The 21,901-nt window shown below is 44.5% G+C and overlaps 1 protein-coding gene across 1 annotated transcript in view; it reads right to left on the bottom strand.

The window, feature by feature from the left end:
- KCNQ2 (potassium voltage-gated channel subfamily Q member 2) overlaps positions 1-21,901 on the bottom strand; it is an 86,334-nt gene that overhangs the window by 7,224 nt on the left and 57,209 nt on the right. The window contains exons 13-16 of the mRNA XM_070744235.1: positions 14,609-14,832; positions 9,958-10,069; positions 7,043-7,174; positions 5,365-5,451 (exon numbers count right to left, since the gene is read on the bottom strand). Coding sequence (XP_070600336.1) covers positions 5,365-5,451; positions 7,043-7,174; positions 9,958-10,069; positions 14,609-14,832 — 555 coding nt within the window. The remainder of the gene's footprint in view (positions 1-5,364; positions 5,452-7,042; positions 7,175-9,957; positions 10,070-14,608; positions 14,833-21,901) is intronic.

Below are 21,901 nucleotides of genomic sequence, written 5' to 3'. Positions count from 1 at the left end.
GAGTTATGAGTTCGAAGTCAGGCAAGGAAAGGGGGAAAAATGGATTCATGAAAGGAAATGTTTATGAACACCCCGAAAAACTAAAAACAAGGGAAGGGTCAAGTCATCTGGCCTTTTCAAATCATATCAAATTGCCTTATTCGGGCAGAAGGATGCACAGAAATTTGAATGCAGATCCTTTGAAAGGGTTGTGTCCTCTCTTTGTCTCATTAAAGCAGCTGTGTATTGTTTGGTTGCAATATCTGTCTACTCTGGCAAGCATTTGGTCCCCAGGGCCACACATCTGCTTCATAAACAGCTTCTAGGAAGGGAAAGGGCTGCGTCTATGACTGTCATGGGCTGTTCAAATCCTTCAGAAGAGCTGTGTCTTCTCTTCGACTCATTAAAGCAGCTGTGCTTTATTTATTTGTTGGCAATACAGTGTTCCCTCGATTTTCGCAGGGGATGCGTTCCGAGACCGCCCACGAAAGTCGAATTTCCGCGAAGTAGAGATGCGGAAGCAAATACACTATTTTTGGCTTTGAACAGTGTCACAAGCCTTCCCTTAACACTTTAAACCCCTAAATTACAATTTCCCATTCCCCTAGCAACCATTTAGATTATTACTCACCATGTTTATTTATTTAAAAAAAATTTTTTTTAAATTATTAAAGGCGGATGAAAGTTTGGCGATGACATATGACATCATCGGGCAGGAAAAACCATGGTATAGGGGGGAAAACCGCAAAGTATTTTTTAATTGATATTTTTGAAAAACCGTGGTATAGGCTTTTAGCGAAGTTCGAACCCGCGAAAATCGAGGGAACACTGTATCTGTATAGGTTTTGAAGAAGAGATTGGACAACCACTTATGTGAAATAATATAGGGCAGTGATGGTGAACCTATGGGACAGGTACCACAAGTGGCACATGGAGCCATATCTGCTGGCATGCGAGCCGTTGCCCTAGCTCAGCTCCAGTGTGCGTGTGTGTGCCGGCCACCTGATTTTTGCCTCACACAGAGACTCTGGGAGGGCATTTTTGGCTTCCGGAGAGCCTCCAGGGGGATGAGGGAAAAGCATTTTTTACCTTCCCTGGCTCCTAGGAAGCCTTTGGAGCCTGAGGAGGGTGAAACACGAGCCTACTGGGCCCACCAGAAATTGGGAAACAGGCCATTTCCGGCCTCCAGAGGGCCTCCGGGAAGCGGGGGGAGCTGTTTTCACCCTCCCCAGGCATTGAATTATGTGTGTGGGCACTCGCGCATGCACAATAGCACACGCCCACGCTCTTTCAGAACCTGAGGTAAAAAAGATTCGCCCTCACTTATATAGGGCCTCTTCTTTGACTAGAAGTCCTCCCAGGTCCCTTCCGTCCAGGTTACTCTATGATTCTTATTGACGTGATTGTGTGCCAATGCACTTCCGTCAATCAAACAATGGCATTTGATTGCTCCCCGATCAATTTCCACGGAACGCATATGAAGTTGTGGAAACAGTTTTTTCTACATCGGCAGCCTTTGAAAAGATGCTTTTCTTTCTTTGAAATGATATCGGGAAGAAATGAGGGCTGAGACAGGGTGCATTTTATCCCTCATGCTACATTGCACTCCATGCTTTCAGGGAACATGCAAAGAGAAACATCTGCGTCTCCGGTCTCTGCCAAAAGCAGTTAGCAAAACCCGAAAGTGCTCAAGTGGAGCCCAGCCAGGAGAGGGGGGGAAAGAGAGAGTAAAAAAGTAGAAAGATCTTTTTTTTTCCCCTTAATGAGAAACATAGAAGACTGACGGCAGAAAAAGACCTCATGGTCCATCTAGTCTGCCGTTATACTATTTCCTGTATTTTATCTTAGGATGGGTCTATGTTTATCCCAGGCATGTTTAAATTCAGTTACTGCGGATTTGCCAACCACGTCTGCTGGAAGTTTGTTCCAAGCATCTACTACTCTTTCAGTCAAATAATATTTTCTCACATTACTTCTGATCTTTCCCCCAACTAACCTCAGATTGTGTCCCCTTGTTCTTGTGTTCGCTTTCCTCTTAAAGACACTTCCCTACTGAACCTTATTTAACCCTTTAATATATTTAAATGTTTCGATCATGTCCCCCTTTTCCCTTCTGTCCTCCAGACCAGTGTTTCCTAACCTTGGCAACTTGAAGATATCTGGACTTCAACTCCCAGAATTCCCCACCCAGCATTTGCTGGCTGGGAAATTCTGGGAGTTGAAGTCCAGATATCTTCAAGTTGCCAAGGTTGGGAAACATTGCTCCAGACTATACAGATTGAGTTCATTAAGAAGCAGGGAAATTGCCCAGGTTCGCCTGGTGCACCAGTTTATTTATTTATTTATTCAGTTTTTATGCCGCCCTTCTCCTTAGACTCTGGGTGGCTTACAACATGTTAGCAATAGCCCTTTTTTTAACAGAGCCAGGCTATTGCCCCCACAATCCGCGTCCTCATTTTACCCACTTTGGAAGGATGGAAGGCTGAGTCAACCTTGAGCCGGTGATGAGATTTGAACCGCTGATCTGCAGATCTACAGTCAGCTTCAGTGACCTGCAGTACAGCACTCTACCTGCTGCACCACCCCGGCTCAGTTGCTCATTTGCGCCACCCCTGCAGCGCCATCCCAGCTCAGTCGCAGCCCTATTTGGACCTATTTGGACAGGAAGTCTCTACTCACAGTCACTCATGCCCTCATCACCTCGAGATTTGACTACTGTAATGCTCTCTACATGGGGCTACCTTTGAAAAGTGTTTGGAAACTACAAATTGTGCAGAACGCAGCCGAGCGAGTTGTCATGGTCTTGCGTAGACATGTACATATCACTCCAATACTCCTTGGTCTGCCTTTGCTTCCAATTGGTTTCCAGACTCAATTCAAAATGTTGGTTATGACCTATGAAGACCTACATGGCATTGGACCAGATTACTTATGGGACCGCCTTCTGCCGCATGAATCTCAGTGTCCAGTTAGGTCCCACAGAGTTGGCCTTCTCCAGGTCCCGTCAACTAGACAATGTCGCTTGGCAGGGCCTAGGGGAAGAGCCTTCTCTGTGGGGGCCCCAGCTCTCTGGAATCAGCTCCCCCTGGACATTCGTACTGCCCCCACCCTCCTCGCCTTTCATAAAAGTTTCAAGACTCATTTATGCCATCAGGGTTGGCCCGATTAAATCAATGAATGATTGTGTCATTGTTGTAAGAAATGGGTGTGACTGATTTTTAATCAATTGCAGATTTTAGATTTTATATTAAAGCATCTGGTGAGGTCCCACAGAGTGGGTTTTCTCAGAGTCCTGTCAGCCAGACAATGTCGGCTGGCGGGGCCTAGGGGAAGAGCCTTCTCTGTGAGGGCCCCGGCTCTCTGGAACCAGCTCCCCCCAGAGATTCGCACTGTCCCCACCCTCCTTGCTTTCCAAAAAAGCTTGAAAACTCATCTTTGCCGCCAGGCCTGGGGCCACTAGATCTCCCCCCACCCAATCAACGAATGTGTTTAGAGTGACCTCTTGAGTGAATGATAAATTGAATGTTTTTTACGTTTGTAGGATCTTTTTAAGTCTTTTAGCGTAATTAATTGGATCAAGTTGTTTTACTATGTATTCTATGTTTGTTGTGAGCCGCCCCGAGTCCACAGAGAAGGGCGGCCTACAAATCCAATTAATAAATAATAAATAAATAAATTGGATGAATTTTATTGTAAATCACTGTTTTTTATATGTTGTAAGCCGGCCCAAACCTTCAGAAAGGGGCGGCATAGAAATCCAATTAATAAATACATAAATGATCTGTCCTTTTTGGATGCCGCAGTTCCTTTTGTCTGTCAAAGGCTGCACAAAAGTGCCCCCGTTTGCCTAGATGGGCCCTCAAAACACTGAAATGCTAAACAGGCAGGGAATTCCTGCTGTCTTCGGGGCTACCAGTGCGCCCTCTGTGGCCATCGTGGGTATGCACAGCAATCAAAATCTCATTTGAGGTCACTCGTGTGAGCGAGATTTTGGTGATTTTCTCCAATATGTTTGTTCCCGTAGATGCGCAGAAGCAAAAAATCGCCGAAAATCACCGAAATCTTGCCCGTGTGAGCTCTTCACACAAAAATTTGCTTGCTGCGGATGTGCAGAAGTGAAATCTAACCAAGGGGGACGCATATATGTGTTGGGGGTACATAGCTGCACATGTATCCCGAAAATCGCTACCGGAATAGAGCACCTTACTGTTCCGGTAGCAGGCCATTACTGAAAACAGCAGCATAACAGGGTCATCCCCATTTATAGCTATTTGTTATAGGTTGAGCTTGTCTGTCTTTGTAAGGAGGAGGAAGAGGAGGAGGAGAAGGAAGAGGAGGAAGAGGAGGAAGAGGAGGAGAAGAAGGAGAAGGAGAAGAAGAAGAGGAGGAGGAAGAAGAAGAAGAAGAGAATGAGGAGGAAGAGGAGGACGGGGAGGGGGAGGAAGAGGAGGAGGAGAAGAGGAGGAGGAGAAGAGGAGGAGGAGGAGGAGGAGAAGGAGAGGAAGAGGAGGAGGAGGAAGAGGAGAAGGAGAGGAAGAGGAGGAGGAGAAGGAGAGAATGAGGAGGAAGAGGAGGATGAGGACGAGGAGGAGAGGGGGAGTGGGAGGAAGATGAGGAGGAGAAGAAGAGAAGGAGGAGGAGGAGGAGGTGGTGGTGGAGAAGGAGAAGAAGAGGAGGAAGAGAAGGAGGAGAAGGGAGGAGGAAGAGGAGGAGGAGGAAGGCTTAGGACCAGACTATTTTCAGGACCGTCTCCTGCCACATACCTTCCAGCGACCGCCGGGTTGGCTTTCTCTGGGTCCCATTAACTAAGCAGTGCAGGTTGGTGGGCCTGCAGGGGAGGGCCTTCTCTGTGGCGGCCCCAGCTCTTAGGAACCAACTACCCTCTGAGATCCATACTGCCCCTACCTACTTGCCTTCCGGAAGGCCTTGAAAACCTGCTTTGCCGGTATGCCTGGGTGCTGTGAGAACCTGCATCTTTTAATTTAATTTAATCTAGCCTAAACTAGATTGGGATGTTTGAGGGTATGGCTGTAGTGATAAAGATTTAAGGGTTTTAAATTAGTATTAATGTTTTTAATTGCCCAAGCTGTGCTTCATACTGATAGGCACTGCAGCAGCTAAATTCATTCCATGCATAAAAAAAACTGATCCCAACACAAATAAAATCAGATTATTGCAGAACTGCTCCTAGCCATGTCTAATGTCTGCATGGTGTGAAAAGCCATCTTCGGTGCCTCTAAAAATTAAAAAAATAATAATTAAGCAGATCCAGGAGAGCAAGCCATTCAGGGGGGGAAATGAAACCAGCAGGATGTGACCAAGAGCATCTCTGAACATGGCATGAAGCATGTGAGAAGCTCAGAACAAAATTGCCTATATCCTAACCTAGGCGAGTATTGGGGCGATCCTTTGGCTGAGTACTTCTTATGCCGGGGAGTTGAAGAGGGTTGGGGACCCACAATCATATCTATCCTGGCAAAAATAAATCAGAAAAACAAACACACCAGCAAAAGACACAATGAAGCAACATGTCAGAGAAAGAATTGGGTTCGGGAACTTTGCAGCGGGAGAAAACGTTTAAAATCAAGAAACAAAAAGGGGGAGATTATCTCACAATTAAAAAGCAAAAAACAAAACAAGTATCCAAACAATCTGATCATTTAGGGACGGTTGTTAAAAGGTGGTGGATTTTTCAGCGACAATGGAATAATCCTTCTTCGGGAAGGATCGAAAGGAACCCCTTGTGAGTGGATTCATTGTTCGGCAATGAGCAAGGCTAAGTATGAACAGACGAGTTGGGAAATGTATGAAAATATTCCATTGCAGCAACAACAAAACCCACAATCCTGTGGTCCTCTTTCGAACAAAGTACTCAAGACCGTGAAAAAATGGAACCTCCATATTGCTGTGATCAACGGAAGGTACTTCAACCCGTTTGGGAAACACTCGAAGAAAGCCAAAATACATGGGGTAGAACAAGAGACAGGAATGACAAAACTCGCTTGCAAAAATGGCGAAAAGGGGGAATAAGGAGAACGCAACGATGCTGTATATTATTGTAGAATCGGCAGCTGAAATTAAAAGCAGGTTAAAACGTTGAACGGTCTCTCAACCCTAGGAAGGAGGACATGGCAAACCACTTCTGAAAACCTTGCCAAGAAAACTGCAAGGATAATTGCCAAGATTTACATGGTTACATATTTTTTGCTGATGTGAAAAGGAAGGGAGCCTGTTATATATCTATTTCAACCTTGTTAGGTATCATCAGACAGACATACCCTTACTGGGATTTGAGCTTGTAGCCTTCTGCATGCAAGGCAGGATATTAACTTCTAAGCCACAAGCTCATCTCCAAATCAGCCTTTTGGACAGAAAAACAACCATATAACTCTTCCCTGGTAAAAATGCTGATTCGGAGGCGAGCTTGTGGCTTAGAGGTTAATATCCTGCCTTGCATGCAGAAGGCTGCAAGTTCAAATCCCAGTAAGGGTATTTCTGTCTGATGATACCTAACAAGTTTGAAATAGATCTACGACAGGCTCCCTTCCTTTTCACTTATCAGCAAATACATATATTTGTAGATTTTCATGGGTATATGTATGTAAATTGTTGTGAGTTTGGGTTTTTCCCCGTGTAATATATTTAATATATTTTAAATATTTAATATTTTATTTCATATTTAATAAAAGACATATTACACGGGGGAAAACCTGAACTCACAACAATCTACACATACATACATACATACATACATACATACATACATACATACATACATCTCTTGCTTTTTCTTGTTTTACAAAAATATAAACGAGATGCCAAATATAATTTCCATTTGTGTTGAAGTTTAGTCCTCACTTCCTGCATATACCCCAAAAGTTATAGTAACTTTCAAGAACAGCCGAATGGACATCAGAGGAGATGGTTGGTCCACATTCAAACAACCGCTTTCACTCTTTCTGATATTACTGATATTTAATTTAATTTAATTTAATTTAACTTCTAAGCTGCCCAATTCCTAGTGGACTCTGGGCGGCATACAGATGAAAAAGGAAAGACTTGCCTGGACTGAAGATTTTTGATCCGGGAAAGCATGTCCAGATGTCCTGCTGAATACTGTTCAATGACATCCATCACATCGTACGGCCGCAAGCTCTCCTTGAATTTTCGCTTGGACACCAGGAACCGCATGATACTAAAGCAGAAAAACAGAGTGACAAGAAGAAACCCGCCATGTGTAGAGATGTAGAAATCACAGACACTAACACACGGTTTCTAGAATGCTTTGTCCATGTTGGAAATATCTCTGTGAGAATAGAATAGAATAGAATAGAATAGAATAATAGAACAGAACAGAATAGAATTTTATTGGCCAAGTGTGATTGGACACACAAGGAATTTGTCTTGGTGCATATGCTCTCAGTGTACATAAAAGAAAAAGATACATTTGTCAAGAATCATGTGGTACAACACTTAATGATTGTCATGGGGTCAAAAAAGCAATGAAGAAACAATCAATATTAATAAAAATCTTAGGATACAAGCAACAAGTTACAGTCATACAGTCCTAAGTGGGAGGAAAAGGATGATAGGAATGATGAGAAAAACTAGTAGCATAGAAGTGCAGATTTAACATTGAGAAGCAAGCTCTCTCTCTCTGTCTCTCTCTGTCTCTCTCTGTCTGTCTCTCTGTCTCTCTCTTTCTTTCTTTCTTTCTCTCTCTCTCTCTCTCTCTCTTTCTCTCTCTGGGATCATGGTGTCTCTTGGACTTGCAAGTTTATTCTTTTATCACCAGTTTCTTGTGTGTACAAATATAAAAAAATAATTCTTAACTTACCTAGTTGCAATGTAAATAGTTAATATCTAACACAGAGCATGAGCCATAATCTTTTAAGAAGATTAGCATCTTAGCAAACAGGAAAGCATCTTAATTAATTAGACAAATAGAAGGACTTCAATTATCTAAAGTCAATAGAACCCCAAATAATTATTTCCATAAACTAATCAAGAAGGGGTGAGTTGCTTTAACTAGGCATGTAGGTTCTTAATCCAATCATGGTTTGACCTTTTAATTAGCGCTGAATAAACATGTAACTTTTTTCCTAGATAGATAGAGGGTATTATTTTTGTGCTTTAAATAATTCAGAATAATGAAATGCTTTATTTGCAATATATGTGTGCATATCATTGCAATAATTGATAATAACCTACGGCCGTGGTTTATTCTTTCTAACTGTCCATCTGTATAGAAACATAGAAACATAGAAACATAGAAGACTGACGGCAGAAAAAGACCCCGTGGTCCATCTAGTCTGCCCTTTTACTATTTCCTGTATTTTATCTTACAATGGATATATGTTTATCCCAGGCATGTTTAAATTCGGTTACTGTGGATTTACCAACCACGTCTGCTGGAAGTTTGTTCCAAGGATCTACTACTCTTTCAGTAAAATAATACTTTCTCATGTTGCCTTTGATCTTTCCCCCAACTAACTTCAGATTGTGTCCCCTTGTTCTTGTGTTCACTTTCCTGTTAAAAACACTTCCCTCCTGAACCCTATTTAACCCTTTAACATATTTAAATGTTTCGATCATGTCCCCCCTTTTCCTTCTGTCTTCCAGACTATACAGATTGAGTTCATTAAGTCTTTCCTGATACGTTTTATACTTCAGACCTTCCACCATTCTTGTAGCCCGTCTTTGGACCCGTTCAATTTTGTCAATATCTTTTTGTAGGTGAGGTCTCCAGAACTGAACACAGTACTCCAAATGTGGTCTCACCAGCGCTCTATATAAGGGGATCACAATCTCCCTCTTCCTGCTTGTTATACCTCTAGCTATGCAGCCAAGCATCCTACTTGCCTTTCCTACTTCCTACTTGCCTTTCCTATTGGGATGGTGTCACAAGGGGAGACTGGAAATCTATAAAGTTCTACACGGCATTGGGTCAGATTACTTACGGGACTGCCTTCTGCCATATGAGTCCCAGCGACCGGTTAGGTCCCACAAAGTCAGTCTTCTCCATGTGAGATTTTGCTTCTGCTCATGCGCAAGTGAAATATGGTGTGAAAACACTCGCACAAGTGAGATTTCGTCAATCTTTGCTGGTTTTTTTTGCTTCTGCGCATGCCGACAGATCACGCCAAAGGCTTCGGAGGGCACAGCTGTAGCGCCAAAGATGGCAGGCCTTCCCTGTTCGCATCACAATGTTTCACGCACCTGCGCTCACTCCACTCGCGCGATTTCACTTCCACGCATGCTCAGAGTCAGGATTTAGCCCAAAACACAGCTGATCAGCTGATCAGCTGTGCTTCAGGTGAAGCAATAAAGGTCAATATTAACCTGGGGGCTCTTTTTCAAGCAGCACAAGAGGAAAAACTGTCCGAGGACAATGGATGGAAACAATCAAGGAGAGAAGCAACCTTGAATTAAGGAGAAGTTTCCCAAAAGTAAGACTAATTAATCAGCGGAACAGCTTGCCTCCAGAAATTGTCAGTGTTTCATCACTGGACGTTTTTAAGAAGAGGCTGGACATTTGTCTGAATTGAGTCTCTTGCTTGAATAGGGGGTTGGACTAGAAGACCTCAAAAAGTCCCTTCCAGCTCTATTCTGATTGTATCTTTTTAATTCTTTCCTTCATTTGAGGCTGACACAGTCCCTCATAAATCCTAATTAGCATTTAGACTTATATACCGCTTCATAGTGCTTTTACAGCCCTCTCTAAGCGGTTTACAGAATTGGCCTCTTTCCCCCAACAATCTGGGTCCTTATTTGACCCACCTTGGAAGGGAGGAAGGCTGAGTCAACCTTGAGCTAGTGGTGAGATTTGAACTGCTGAACTACAGCTAGCAGTTAGCTGAAGTAGCCTGCAGTGCTGCGCTCTAAACACTCTGCCACTCCGACTCAATTAGCAGCATTGAGTTTTTGAGCATTATTCTCTGTTGTCACGGTTTTACGTAACACGGACACACAACTTACCACACTGCTCGGATGCTGGCTTTAAGTCCTGGTGTAAGGTCTTCGGTCAAAAATTCACAGTTGCAGCTCTTGTTGTCAGGATCTGGCATGTCTTCTCCAGGGAGGCACGCTTCTAATTCCAGGTGGGAAGAAAGCGGTGAGAAGACAGGCTTTCAACAGGGAGAGCCCTCAGGCTGGGGCAGAATGAGCAGAAACACAAACTAGCAAGAAAAGCAGGCAACGAAGGAGATGATGGGGAAAAAAACATTCCGTATTTTTCGGGTTATAAGACAGTGTATAAAACACACCAGATTTCAAAGAAGTAAGCAAGGGGGGGGAGGTTTTGTCCTCCCTGGCACCCAGAAGCAGTACAGTAGTACCTCTATCTAAGAATTCCTCTACTTATGAACTTTTCTAGATCAGAACCGGATGTTCAAGATTATTTTGGCTCTTTTTAAGAACCATTTTCTACTTAAGAACCCGAGCCCGGAAATATTTCCCATGAAGACTGATAATGAAGTTACTTTTTCATCAGTACAGTGGTAAATCTATCTACGAAGGCCTCTACTTACGAACTTTTCTAGATAAGAACCGGGTGTTTGAGATTTTTTTGCCTCTTCTCAAGAACCATTTTCCACTCGAGCCTCCGAAACTGTAACCGGAAAAGGCAGGGAGAAGCCTCCTTGGGGCCTCTCTAGGAATCTCCTGGGAGGAAACAGGGCCAGAAAAAGTGGAGAGAAGCCTCCGTGGGGCCTCTCTAGGAATCTCCTCGGAGGAAACAGGGCCTCTATCCTCCCTGTGGTTTCCCCAATCGCACGCATTATTTGCTTTTACATTGATTCCTATGGGGAAAATTGCTTCTTCTAACAAGCTTTTCTACTTAAGTACCTGGTCACGGAATGAATTAAGTTCATAAGTAGAGATACCCCTGTATTGGGTTCCTATCTGAATCGGGGGGCATTCCAGTAGCAAACAGCTCCGGGTGGCGGGTGGGCTTGTGCATGTGTCCGGTGGGCGGGTGTATGTGTCAGAGCAGGATTTGACTTTGCATGCACAGGAAGCAAAATCCTGGTAGGACAAGAAATTTCGGTGATTTTCAGCTTTTTTTTTTTGTTCCGTACATGCGCGAAAGCAAAAATGTCACTGAAATCTCATGAGCCCGCGCATCTTCTCGTGAGATTTGCTTCCTGCGCATGAGCAGAAGCCAGATCTTGCTCCAATGCACAAACACACCCACTGGATGCATGCAGAAGCCCACTGGTCACCCTGAGCTGCGAACGCAACCACAACAGTAGCGGGAGGAAGCGGGAACTCCCAGCTGCCCAGAAATACTCTGGAAGCCTCCCAAGCCCTGTGTGTACCCCATTTTTTGCAAAGACAGACCCATTTCCCACCTATTTTTGCACAAAAACACACACAGAGGGTTTGGAAAGTCTGCAGAACGTTTCTAGGGGTTGGGGGAAGGTAAAAACGCCTCTGTTTTTGCGAAAAATGGCCCATTTTTCATCGGGTTGTTTTGCAAAAATGGGGTGTGCAGAGGGTTTGAGGAGCCTGCAGAATGCTTTTGGGAGTTGGGGAAAGGCAAAAATATTCCTGTTTTTGCAAAAAAAAGTCCCATTTTTTGCAAAAACAAGGGTGTTTTTGCCTTCCCCCAGCCACCAGGAGCACTCTGTAGCCCTCCCAAACCCTCTGCGCACCCATTTTTTGCAAAAAAAAAAAAAATACAGGCCCAGTTTTTGCAAAAATGGGATGTGGGCAGGGTTTCAGGAGGCCAAAAATGGCTGTATAAGACGCACCTACATTTCTACCCTCTTTTAGTGGGGGGAAAGGTGCCTCTAAAAATACAGTATTTATGCGCATTTTGCTGAAAGCTTCATCTGAGGAAGCACTTAAATTTTTCCTCGCTGTATTTAGTGATCCATTTTGTGGCTTTCCAAAGGCCTCTAGATGGTTTCCAGGATTAAAAGGAAATTAAAAGGTGCAGTTTATTGCTGCAAAAATGCTACATTAAAATGAAAGAGAGTTGCATTAACCTACGTGAAAAGAGAGCATACTTAACCTTTCCCTGCAAAATCAGGAATAGAAAAAGGACGTCTTGCCTAGAACGATGTTTTTGTCAGCAGAGCGCCGTAAGTAGTGATTAAGAAACTTAGCGACAAAAAATATCGTAAACTGGTACAAGACGTACTGGTAGTCTTCAACTTAACGACCACGATTGAACCCACTTCAGCTCTGAAATTAATAACATGGAACTTCTACCGCACGAATCCCAGCGGCCGATAACGTCCCACAGAGTTGGCCTTCTCCGGGTCCCGTCGACCAAACAATGTCGTTTGGCGGGCCCCAGGGGAAGAGCCTTCTCTGTGGCAGCACCTGCCCTCTGGAATCAACTCCCCCCAGAGATTAGAACGGCCCCCACCCTCCTTGTCTTTCACAAGTTACTCAAGACCCACCTATATCACCAAGCATGGGGGAATTAAGACATCTCCCCCAGGCTTTCTTATATTTTATGTTTGGTATGTATGTATTGTATGGTTTTTAAATTGTTGGGGGGTTTTAATGTAATTTTATTATTAGATTTGTTCCATTGTTATACAGTTTTTATTGTTGTTGTGAGCCGCCCCGAGTCTTCAGAGGTGGGCGGCATACAAATCTAATAAATTGAATTGAATTGAATTAAGTGAATCTGGTTTCCCCATTGGTTTTATTTGTCAGAAGGTCGCAAAAGGGGATCACCTGATTCCGGGTCACTGCAGCAGTCATAAATGTGAGTTGTGAAGGACTGAATGTAAACCATGTGACTCTGGAGATGCGGCAGTGGTGAAAAATGGTCATCAGTCACTGTTGTAACCAGTTGTGGATTCCCACCGGTATGGCTAATTGAGCACAGCTTTGCGTTTCCGGTGTGCACGTGTGTGTTGTGGTTAGCTCTGGCCCAGCTCCTGCCCCAAGGACTGTGGATGTGGGGGAGACATCCACATGCTGCAGGCCTGTTTTGCCCCTGGTAGAATCTGCTGATGAAGGCTCCTCTGACCAAGAAGACATGAGTGACAGGGAGGAGGAGAGTGGGGCAGACAGCTCAGAAGGAGATCAATTATCTAGCTCCTCCTTGGATTCAGAACAAGAGTTAATGATACAGCCACGCATGCGGAGAGCGATGCATAGGCAACAACAACTGAGAGAGTATTATCAAAGAAAATGAGGCCACCTGTGGTTGGGTGGGGCTGTGGTCATTAGTGAGGCTGCTATAAAGAGCAGCCTGTGGGTTTGGCCATTGTGGAGGATTATCTGATCGTTGTGTTTCGTGACTGCTTTACTGACTTTGACCTTTTGTGTGTTGCTTTTTCCCCGCTTTGAAACTAAACCAGAGCAAAGTGTGTTTCACTTTGTGAAAGAAGAAGGACTGTGAATTGCCTCACAGCTGCAAGCTAAGTATCTCAGAACTGATAAGGGACTTGTACAAATTACCAGTTTGTTTGGAGATGAGTGCTCTTTGCTATACCAAAAGAGGGCTTAGTTTAAGTGAATTTTCATTATAAAGAACATAGTTTTGAATTTTCAAACGTGTGTCTGTCTGAAATTTGTACCTGTGAATTTTTGGGAGGAGTCTACCAGAGGGCCCGACAGAACAGTGTGCATCCGACTGAGATGTTGTTTCTGAGCATGTGCAGGAAGCAAAATCTCACGAAGGGACATTTGTGTGAGCGAGATTTCGGTGAGTTGTTCACTTCCGTGCATGCTCAGAAGCAACATCTTGGTCGGATGCAAGACCGCATGCAGGAGACACAGAACTGTGCACAGTTAGTCGTACCAGTAGAGAGAGAGGGGCGGCATACAAAACTAATAAATCTAAATCTAACCCAGTACAGGTTGTAACTTCAAGTGGTCACTAAACGGACTGATATAAATTGAGGACTACCTGTATCTTGCTTAGCAATGGAAATTTTCAACCCAATTGTGATTGTAAGTGGAGGACTAATCTGAAATTTGCTTCGGTCGCCTTTCTCCCACCAAAACCTCTCAAGACTACTTCAGCTTCAACCGCAACAACACAAGAGCACGCAACAGATTCAAACTTAATACGAACCGCTCCAAACTTGACTGTAAAAAAATATGATTTCAACAATCAAGTTATCGAAGCGTGGAACTCATTATTGGACTCAGTTGTGTCAACCCCTAACCCCCAACATTTCTCCCTTAGACTCTCCACGATTGACCTCTCCAGGTTCCTAAGAGGCCAGTAAGGGGCGTACATAAGTGCACTGGTGTGCCTTTCGTCCCATGTCCAATTGTCTTTCCTTTCTCTCACTTATCATATATATTCTCTTCCTTTCATATATCCTCTCCTCTAAGTTCACTTTTACCCTTATATATATTACTACATGTCTATTTTTCTTCCTATGTATTTGTGCATTGGACAAATGAATAAATAAATAAATAAATAAATAAATAAATAAATAAATAAATAAATAAATAAATAAATAAATAAATAAATAAATAAATAAATAAATAAATAAATAAATAAATAAATAAATAAATAAATAAATAAATAAATAAATAAATAAATAAATAAATAAATAAATAAATAAATAAATAAATAAATAAATAAATAAATAAATAAATAAAAGACAAACACAGATCAAGTCTTGCCTGGAGCACTTTTCGGCCTCACCTTCCGAATTCTGACGGGACGCTGCTCCTTTGATACGGAAAGCCGGCCGGGCCCGAGTTTGGTCTCCAAAACTCCAGCTCTTGGGGACTTTACTTGGGCTATCTTCCACGCTCTGGTCCCCGCTGGGGGATCTTCGGACGCTGGATCCCTGAGGAGAACTTTTAGTTTTTGTGGTGGCACCTCGGGGACTGGAGAAGACACGCTCTTTCAAGCTGACCTTCTGACTGGACACGGAGACAAATCAAAACAAGACAGGAGAAAAAGGGGAGAGACAAGCAGGGAGGGGGGAGTCACTTCTCAAAACCACCATGGGGGGGGACAGGGGAGGGGGCGTCTCCCTTTTAGCCATTCAAAAATTCAACAGTCTTTTTCAAAAGCAGCCGCAGTAGAAGCAGGGGCCGTGGCGAGATATGGCTTTGGGTCATCGCTGACTTGAAAAGGCGTTTCGGGAAAGTTTTCCGTGGTCGATGAATGGAGATGGGGGCGGGGGAGCGGGGCCACCCATTAAGGAAAGAAAGAAGGAAAGAAAGAAAGGATGAATGAATGGGAGAAACAGAAGGTGATCTGGTCAGATATGGAATATGTAGAGTGCAGATGGAACGACGGGCGGGAAAATTCAGATACGAAGCGTTGGGTCCAAGCAGCTCCGTGCAAAGGGAATGGCCCAACAGTCGAAACCTGGTCCCACCCCCTGATTCCTGATTTTAACTCTCCAAGATACACTTGTCAAGAGTCATTTCTTGTCTATCTTCCATTCTAGAACCCAGCTGCTGTGAAAAAGCTGACAAGGAGGGCTGAGAAAATAATTATGGACCCCTCACATCCTGGACATAAACCGTTTCAAGTCCTTCTCTCGGGACTGTGCTATAGAGCATTGCGTGCCAAGGCAACTAGACCAGGGGTGGGTTCCTCCCAGTTCGAGCTAGTTTGCCCGAACCAGTAGCAACCAAACCAGGTCAGTGCCCGTCTTTGGGCACTGCCATTTTTTTTTTTTAATGAAATTAAGAAAAAAATTTGGATAAGTCAGAATTTTTTTAAAAAATGATTTTTTTTTCTTCTGTGCATGTGTAGAAGCTGAGTTCTCAGCACTGCACATGCATCATCATTTTTAAAATTTTAGAAAGCACACACACACCCATGCGGCGTGCCCACGCGTAGGGTAGGAAGTAAACCGGTATCGAGGTAACTTGGAATCCACCCTGAACCCAAACACCAATGTTTATAGAGGTTCTCGGTCATCCAGGTCATGGTTGTCCCAAAGATGCTTTTCAAAAGTCAAATGGACTTTCTTAGGTGTTTTTTTTCCCTTCCAAACTCGAAGAGTCCACAGACTCGAAGAAGGAAACATTTCACAGACTCGAAGGAAAAAAAACCTAAGAAAAAAACTAAGAAAGTCCAGTTGTGTGTTGAAAAGCATCTTTGAGACACAAGGACAGTTTCTTGCTTCGTCCCATCATTCTGCTCATCACCTAATTCTCAAAATACAGATAGTTTTCGACTTACGACCATCATTGAGCCCAAAGTTTATGTTGTTAAGTGAGTTTGGACCCATTTTACAACCTTACATGCCGCAGTTGTTAAGCGAACCATTGCAGTGTGTTAGTAACAGCATTGTTTCGTGAATCTGGCTTTCCCGTTGACTTTCCTTGTCAGTGTTCTAGGCATGGCTACATTTCCCACAAATTCTCCAAAAGATTCATTCTTCAAAACAGTCACTTTTATTTTTCTTCACGGTAGTTCATATACATGGAAATCTTGCCAGGCAAAATGCAAACAGCACAGCTGGGGAATTCTCTCTCTTGGCAAGGGAAGCTAATAGCTTTATGGCGTCATTAACATTCCTTCTGAATAGGTTGGAGATAACAGACTATAAATCACTACTTTAGGCAGAAGCTTACCGGGCAATAGCAGACAAATCAGCGAGGCTGTTTCTGACTCATTTTAAACAGCCTCTCACAAATCTTTTCGGGTTTCTTTCAAGAATGCCACTAAAATCTCCATCATTCTTCTTCAGCGCAGTTGTCAGACCACGCCTTCGTTTCCGGCTAAATCCTGGAAATGGCTTCTTCAATACACAGAGCTACTAAAATGTGGATTAATACCTGTTACCTTGAACCTCTTATTATTATTTTTCTTGTATATCTCGGATCTAACCATTCATTTTCTAATACCTCTTGATCACTATCTGACATGGACTCACTTTCCATTGTAACATCAGCTCCCTGAAGCACTCGTAAATCACTGTCAACTTCACTCCCAGCTTCCCTTTCATCTGATAACCTCCTTAACCCAGGATAAACTAAGAAATCCGGCTCATCGTCCTCAAAATCCGACATTTCCTGATGCTGACAAGGATCACTCACAACAGTCAGAGGTTCACAAGAGGGAATCGCGTGACTCCCAGGACATTGCAACCATCATAGGTATAAGTCAGTTGCTAAGCGTCTGAATTTTGATCATGTGATCAGGGTGAAAAACAGTCACAAGTGATTTTTTTCAGTGATGTTGTAACTTCAAACAGTCGCTAAATGAATTGTCGTAAGTCGAGGACTACTGTACCTGTACAGTACTATGCTACCTGGCCATATAGTACCTTCCGGGGGTTATTACAACCGTATACAATGGAGAAACATACGACAAGTTCTCTTTCTTACTGGCTTCCTCACCCCATAATATAATAATAATAATAACAACCACAACAACAGAGTGGGAAGGGACCTTGGAGGTCTTCTAGTCCAACTCCCTGCTTGGGCAGGAAACCCTACACTACTTCAACATCTTCTTAAAAACTTCCAGCGTTGGAGCATTCACAATTTCTGGAGGCAAGCTGTTCCACTGACCAATTGCTCTAACTGTCAGTAATGTATTTGTACTTATCTAATGACGATGAGATGGGGATATTCACCGGACATTCAGACATGCAGGTTTTCCTCTTCCTTGATTCAAATAATGCTTGATCCATTGGAAGAGCTTCACAAGATACCTTAATCTTTACAAACGCTAGCCAATCGTACTTTTCACCTATTCTAAATGCTGGTTTCCGTTCCTACCTATGCAGTATCTACTTCGCTTCTTAGTTACAAACAAATTATATAGATACACACAGATGGCGCACCTCCCTTATGAAACCAGGTTGCAACACCTTGGTCTTTCCAGCCTTGAAACACGGTGTTGAAGAGGTGACTTGATCGAAGTGTATAAAATCATGCATGGGATAGAAAAGGTAGATAGAAAAAAATTCTTTTTTCTATCACACAATACTAGGATGAGGGGACACTCCCTAAAGCTCATAGGTAAGAAAGCGAGGACAGATAAAGGGAAATATTTCTTCTTCCCGAAGAGGTTGTGAAAGCTGTCAGCCTTGGTAGCTTCAAGGCAGGATTGGACAGATTCATGGAGGCCAAGTGTATCGGTGGTTATTGAAATGGATGTCCATGTGCTTCCTCTATGTTGGCTGGGGCAGGCAGGATTCCCTTGAGTACAATTTGTTGGGGGTCAAGGGAAAGGGAGAGTTTTGCCTTCTCTTTCTGCTCAAGATCCCCATGGACAATCGGTGGGCCACTGTATCACACAGAATGCTGGACTCCATGGCCCTTGGCCTGATTCAGCAGGGCTCTTCTTATGTTCTTATAGAAAAATCTACAACAGTGATGGCGAACCTTTTTTTGCTCGGGTGCCAAAAGGGTGTGCATGTCCACAATAGTGTGTATGCATGTACCCACACCTCTAATACGATGCCTTCCCCCCGTGCATGCTTACACAACCACCACCACACTCGCTTCCTCACACGCATGTACACAGACCTCGCTGAAACCCCTGGAGCCTATGGGTGGTGAAAAACAGGCCCAATGGGCCTACTGGAAATTGGTTTCTGAACTTTTGATAGGCCCGTTGTGCCATTTTCCACCACCCCTAGGCTTCAAGAGGCTCTCCTGAAGCCTGCAGAAGGCAAAAACAGCCTCCCCCGCCCTCCGGAAGGCCAAAAATCAACCGGCCAGTACAAACATGTGTGCTGGAGCTGACATAGGGCAACACCTTGTGTGACCTCAGATATAGCTCCACGTGCCACCTGTGGTACCCCTGCCATAGGTTCGCCATCACGGATCTATAATATAGAGAGAACTGCGTTACCCAGGACATATTTTCCAAACCTTCCATTCTCCTACATCTCCCATAATCCCCAGCCAGCCCAAACCTTGGAGGGCAGTCTAAGGTTGTTCACAAAGCTGACCTGGCTGGTTTGAACGCTAATGTCCTTCCTGGGGTTTCCCTAACTCAGCACTTCTCAATTATTTTCTGTTACGCCCCCCACCCCCAGAAGAAGTGAACATTTTGTGCCCCACAACTCTCTGCCGTGACTATAAATAGTCCCCAAATTGCGTCCCACCGCAAGTCGCTTATCCTACCTGATGAGGCGGCGGTTGCTGTCGCCGCCGCTACTGGTGCACTGTGTACACAGTTTCGCATCTCTTCTGCGCATACACAGGAAGCAAAATCTTGTGAGGGGAGGCGCATGAGAGATTTTGCAACAGTCTGTAATTTAAGCCTTACTACCTGCATCTTGTAATGCATGATATTGAAAGGAATCAACTAAATTGTAAGTAAAAGATTGACCTTTTCATCTCATACAAGGAGTGATTATTTACTGCTAAACAAAGGGGGTTGCCAGCCAAGTGTTTCTCCTCCTTGCCGCTGCAAAGTAAATATAGGAGTACCTCTAGATACGAGTTTAATTCGTTCCAGAACCAAGCTTGTATGTCGATCAACTTGTATCTCGAACGAATGCCTTTAGCCTTTGTTTTTCCCTGCTGAGATAACCAGAAGCAAGGATTCTTGCACCACCTAGTGGAAGCTCGGCTCGTATCCTGAATTTGAGCTCGGGTGTCGAACAGAAATTTCGCTCCCGTCGTGGCTCGTAACTTGGAATACTCGCATGTGGAGCAGCTCGTATCTAGAGGTACTACTGTACTACAAACTCTGCAAATTAATAATCAATACCCAATAAATAGAAGTGCTAATAAAGGGATGCCCAATCCATGGGCTGCTTTCCACTACTGGATCATGGACTATTCAGAAATGTGCTATTCGAGCAGTAGATGGGACACACACACAGCTACACTAGCACGAACGGCGCCCCAAAGGCTTATCTTCTCTCTTACAGAAGTGCAACTGCATGCATGGGTGTGTGAACTAGCCTGTCGCTCACATTGCCCGGTTCCTGGTCCCACTCCTACCGCCACGCCACCAAATCACCTGCTCCCAATGCTCCAAAACAGAAGCATTGGGAGCAGCGGAGGTCTGTCGTCTTCAGCGCTACCAGTGAGCCCACCAAGGCCATCATGGGAGCGTTCATGTATGGTGGCACCCATACAGCTGGCATGCATGTATAGAGGGCACGCGCACCCATTGGTGCAAGATTTGGCTTCTGCTCATGCACAGCAAGCAAAATCTCACAAAAGGACACGCACACACAGTGATTTTCGCCAATATTTTAACTTCAGCGAATATCACAGAAATCTCGCTTGCAGGAGCATCTTCACACAAGATTTCACTTGCTGCGCATGCACAGAAGCCAAATCTTGTGCACACGCACACGTGCCCACATCGAGGCCTTAATGCTCCCGATCAGGGATCAATGCTCCCAATCAGGGATGGCCTGCTATCGGAACGGAAACGTGTTATGTCCCAGTAGTGATTTCCAGGATGCTTTGTGCAAATACCAGAAATCGCCAGTGGAATGTAGCATCTTACAGTCCTGGTAGCAGGTCATCACTGATTGGGAGCATTGAGCAGGAAAAGGATATCCCGCTCAGCTTCACTTACCACCAAAGCTGCCTCCAGTGTGGTACTTCCGTCCCAAAGATTGGCACACGGATTTCCACCACTCTCCTCTCCTCTGCCTTCTGTGCATCAGGCACAGGACCCAGCTGTCCCTCCTCTTCCTCATCAGCCACCTCCAAACTTGGGAGCTGTTGGCTCTTCACCTGAGGGCCGAGGGATGGCCCAAGCTCCACCTCTCTCTCTCTCTCTCTCTCTCTCTCTTTCAGCTCCATTCCCTCTTCCCCTTAGAGATCTCTGGTTGCCTTTTTGCTGGCCTTGACTATTACCACACCTCCTCCTCCTCCTGATTAGTGTTCTGAATCCAAGGAGGAGCTAGATAATTGATCTCCTTCTGAGCTGTCTGCCACACTCTCCTCCTCCCTGTCTCTCATGTCTTCTTGGTCAGGGGAGCCTTCATCAGAAGATTCCACCGGGGGCAAAACAGGCCTGCAGCATGTGGATGTCTCCCCCACATCCACAGTCCTTGGGGCAGGAGCTGGGCCAGAGCTAACCACAACAATTAGGTTGGCTGGAGGGGCCGGCAGCCAACAGGCCACAACAGGGCAGCCTCAGTGAGTCTGAAGGCGCATGAGACCGCACCCCGAAAGGTTTCCCTCCTCTATGCCCAAAGCTTTTGCAAATGGACTAACGGCTTTGGGGATGCGAACTTACACTGCTTCGGGCCTTCAGTCCCTTTGCAAAAGATTTTGGTGAAGAGAAGCATGAGTGAAGCTAAGCTTTCGCAGGCCCACCTCAGCCCACCCGTCATGTGGTCCTGGTTCCCCTTCCCCTACTCCCGAAAGGTTGGGGACCGCTGTATGCTATAAGATCCCTGGGAGGGAACCCTCAGGGGCGGATTTCCGCTATTGCTCCTACTGGTGTGCTGCGCCACAGCTTCACTTGTCCTAGGTGCTTGCATGCGCGTCCCAGCGACATTTTGCTTCTGGGCATGCGCAGGAAGCAAAATCTTGTGACGGGACACGTGAGAAAAGAGAGAGATTTCAGCGGTCTTTGTGCTTCCATGCATGCGCAGAAGCAAAAAAAAATCGCTGAAATTTATTTATTTATTTATTATTTATTAATTAGATTTGTATGCCGCCCCTCTCCGCACATGCACATCCCCTAACAAGGTTTTGCTTCTGCGCATGCCCAGAAGCAAAATCTCACATGCACATGCAGAAGCGAAGCTGTGTGCGCAACTCAACTTTTGCTACTGGTGTGATGTCCTTTACCAATAGCAACCCAATACTGGAAGCCCTCCATTTATTATCTTCTAAAGCAGGGATTGTCTACAGGTAGTCCTCAAGTTGCCATTCCAATTAGGATTGCAATTATCGGTTGCTAAGCAGGGCAGAGGTTAAAGTGAGCTGCCTCTGATTATATATTTTGCCACAGTTCTTAGGAGAATCAGTGCAGTTGTTAAGCGATTCATTTGGTTGTTAAGCAAATCCTGCATCCTTCCAAAGATTTCGC

Source organism: Erythrolamprus reginae, chromosome 3 (assembly GCF_031021105.1).
Source record: "Erythrolamprus reginae isolate rEryReg1 chromosome 3, rEryReg1.hap1, whole genome shotgun sequence".
In the NCBI taxonomy this organism is placed as follows: domain Eukaryota; kingdom Metazoa; phylum Chordata; class Lepidosauria; order Squamata; family Dipsadidae; genus Erythrolamprus; species Erythrolamprus reginae.
The sequence above is the reverse complement of the archived record's forward strand: the minus strand, read 5'-3'. Positions and strand labels throughout refer to the sequence as shown.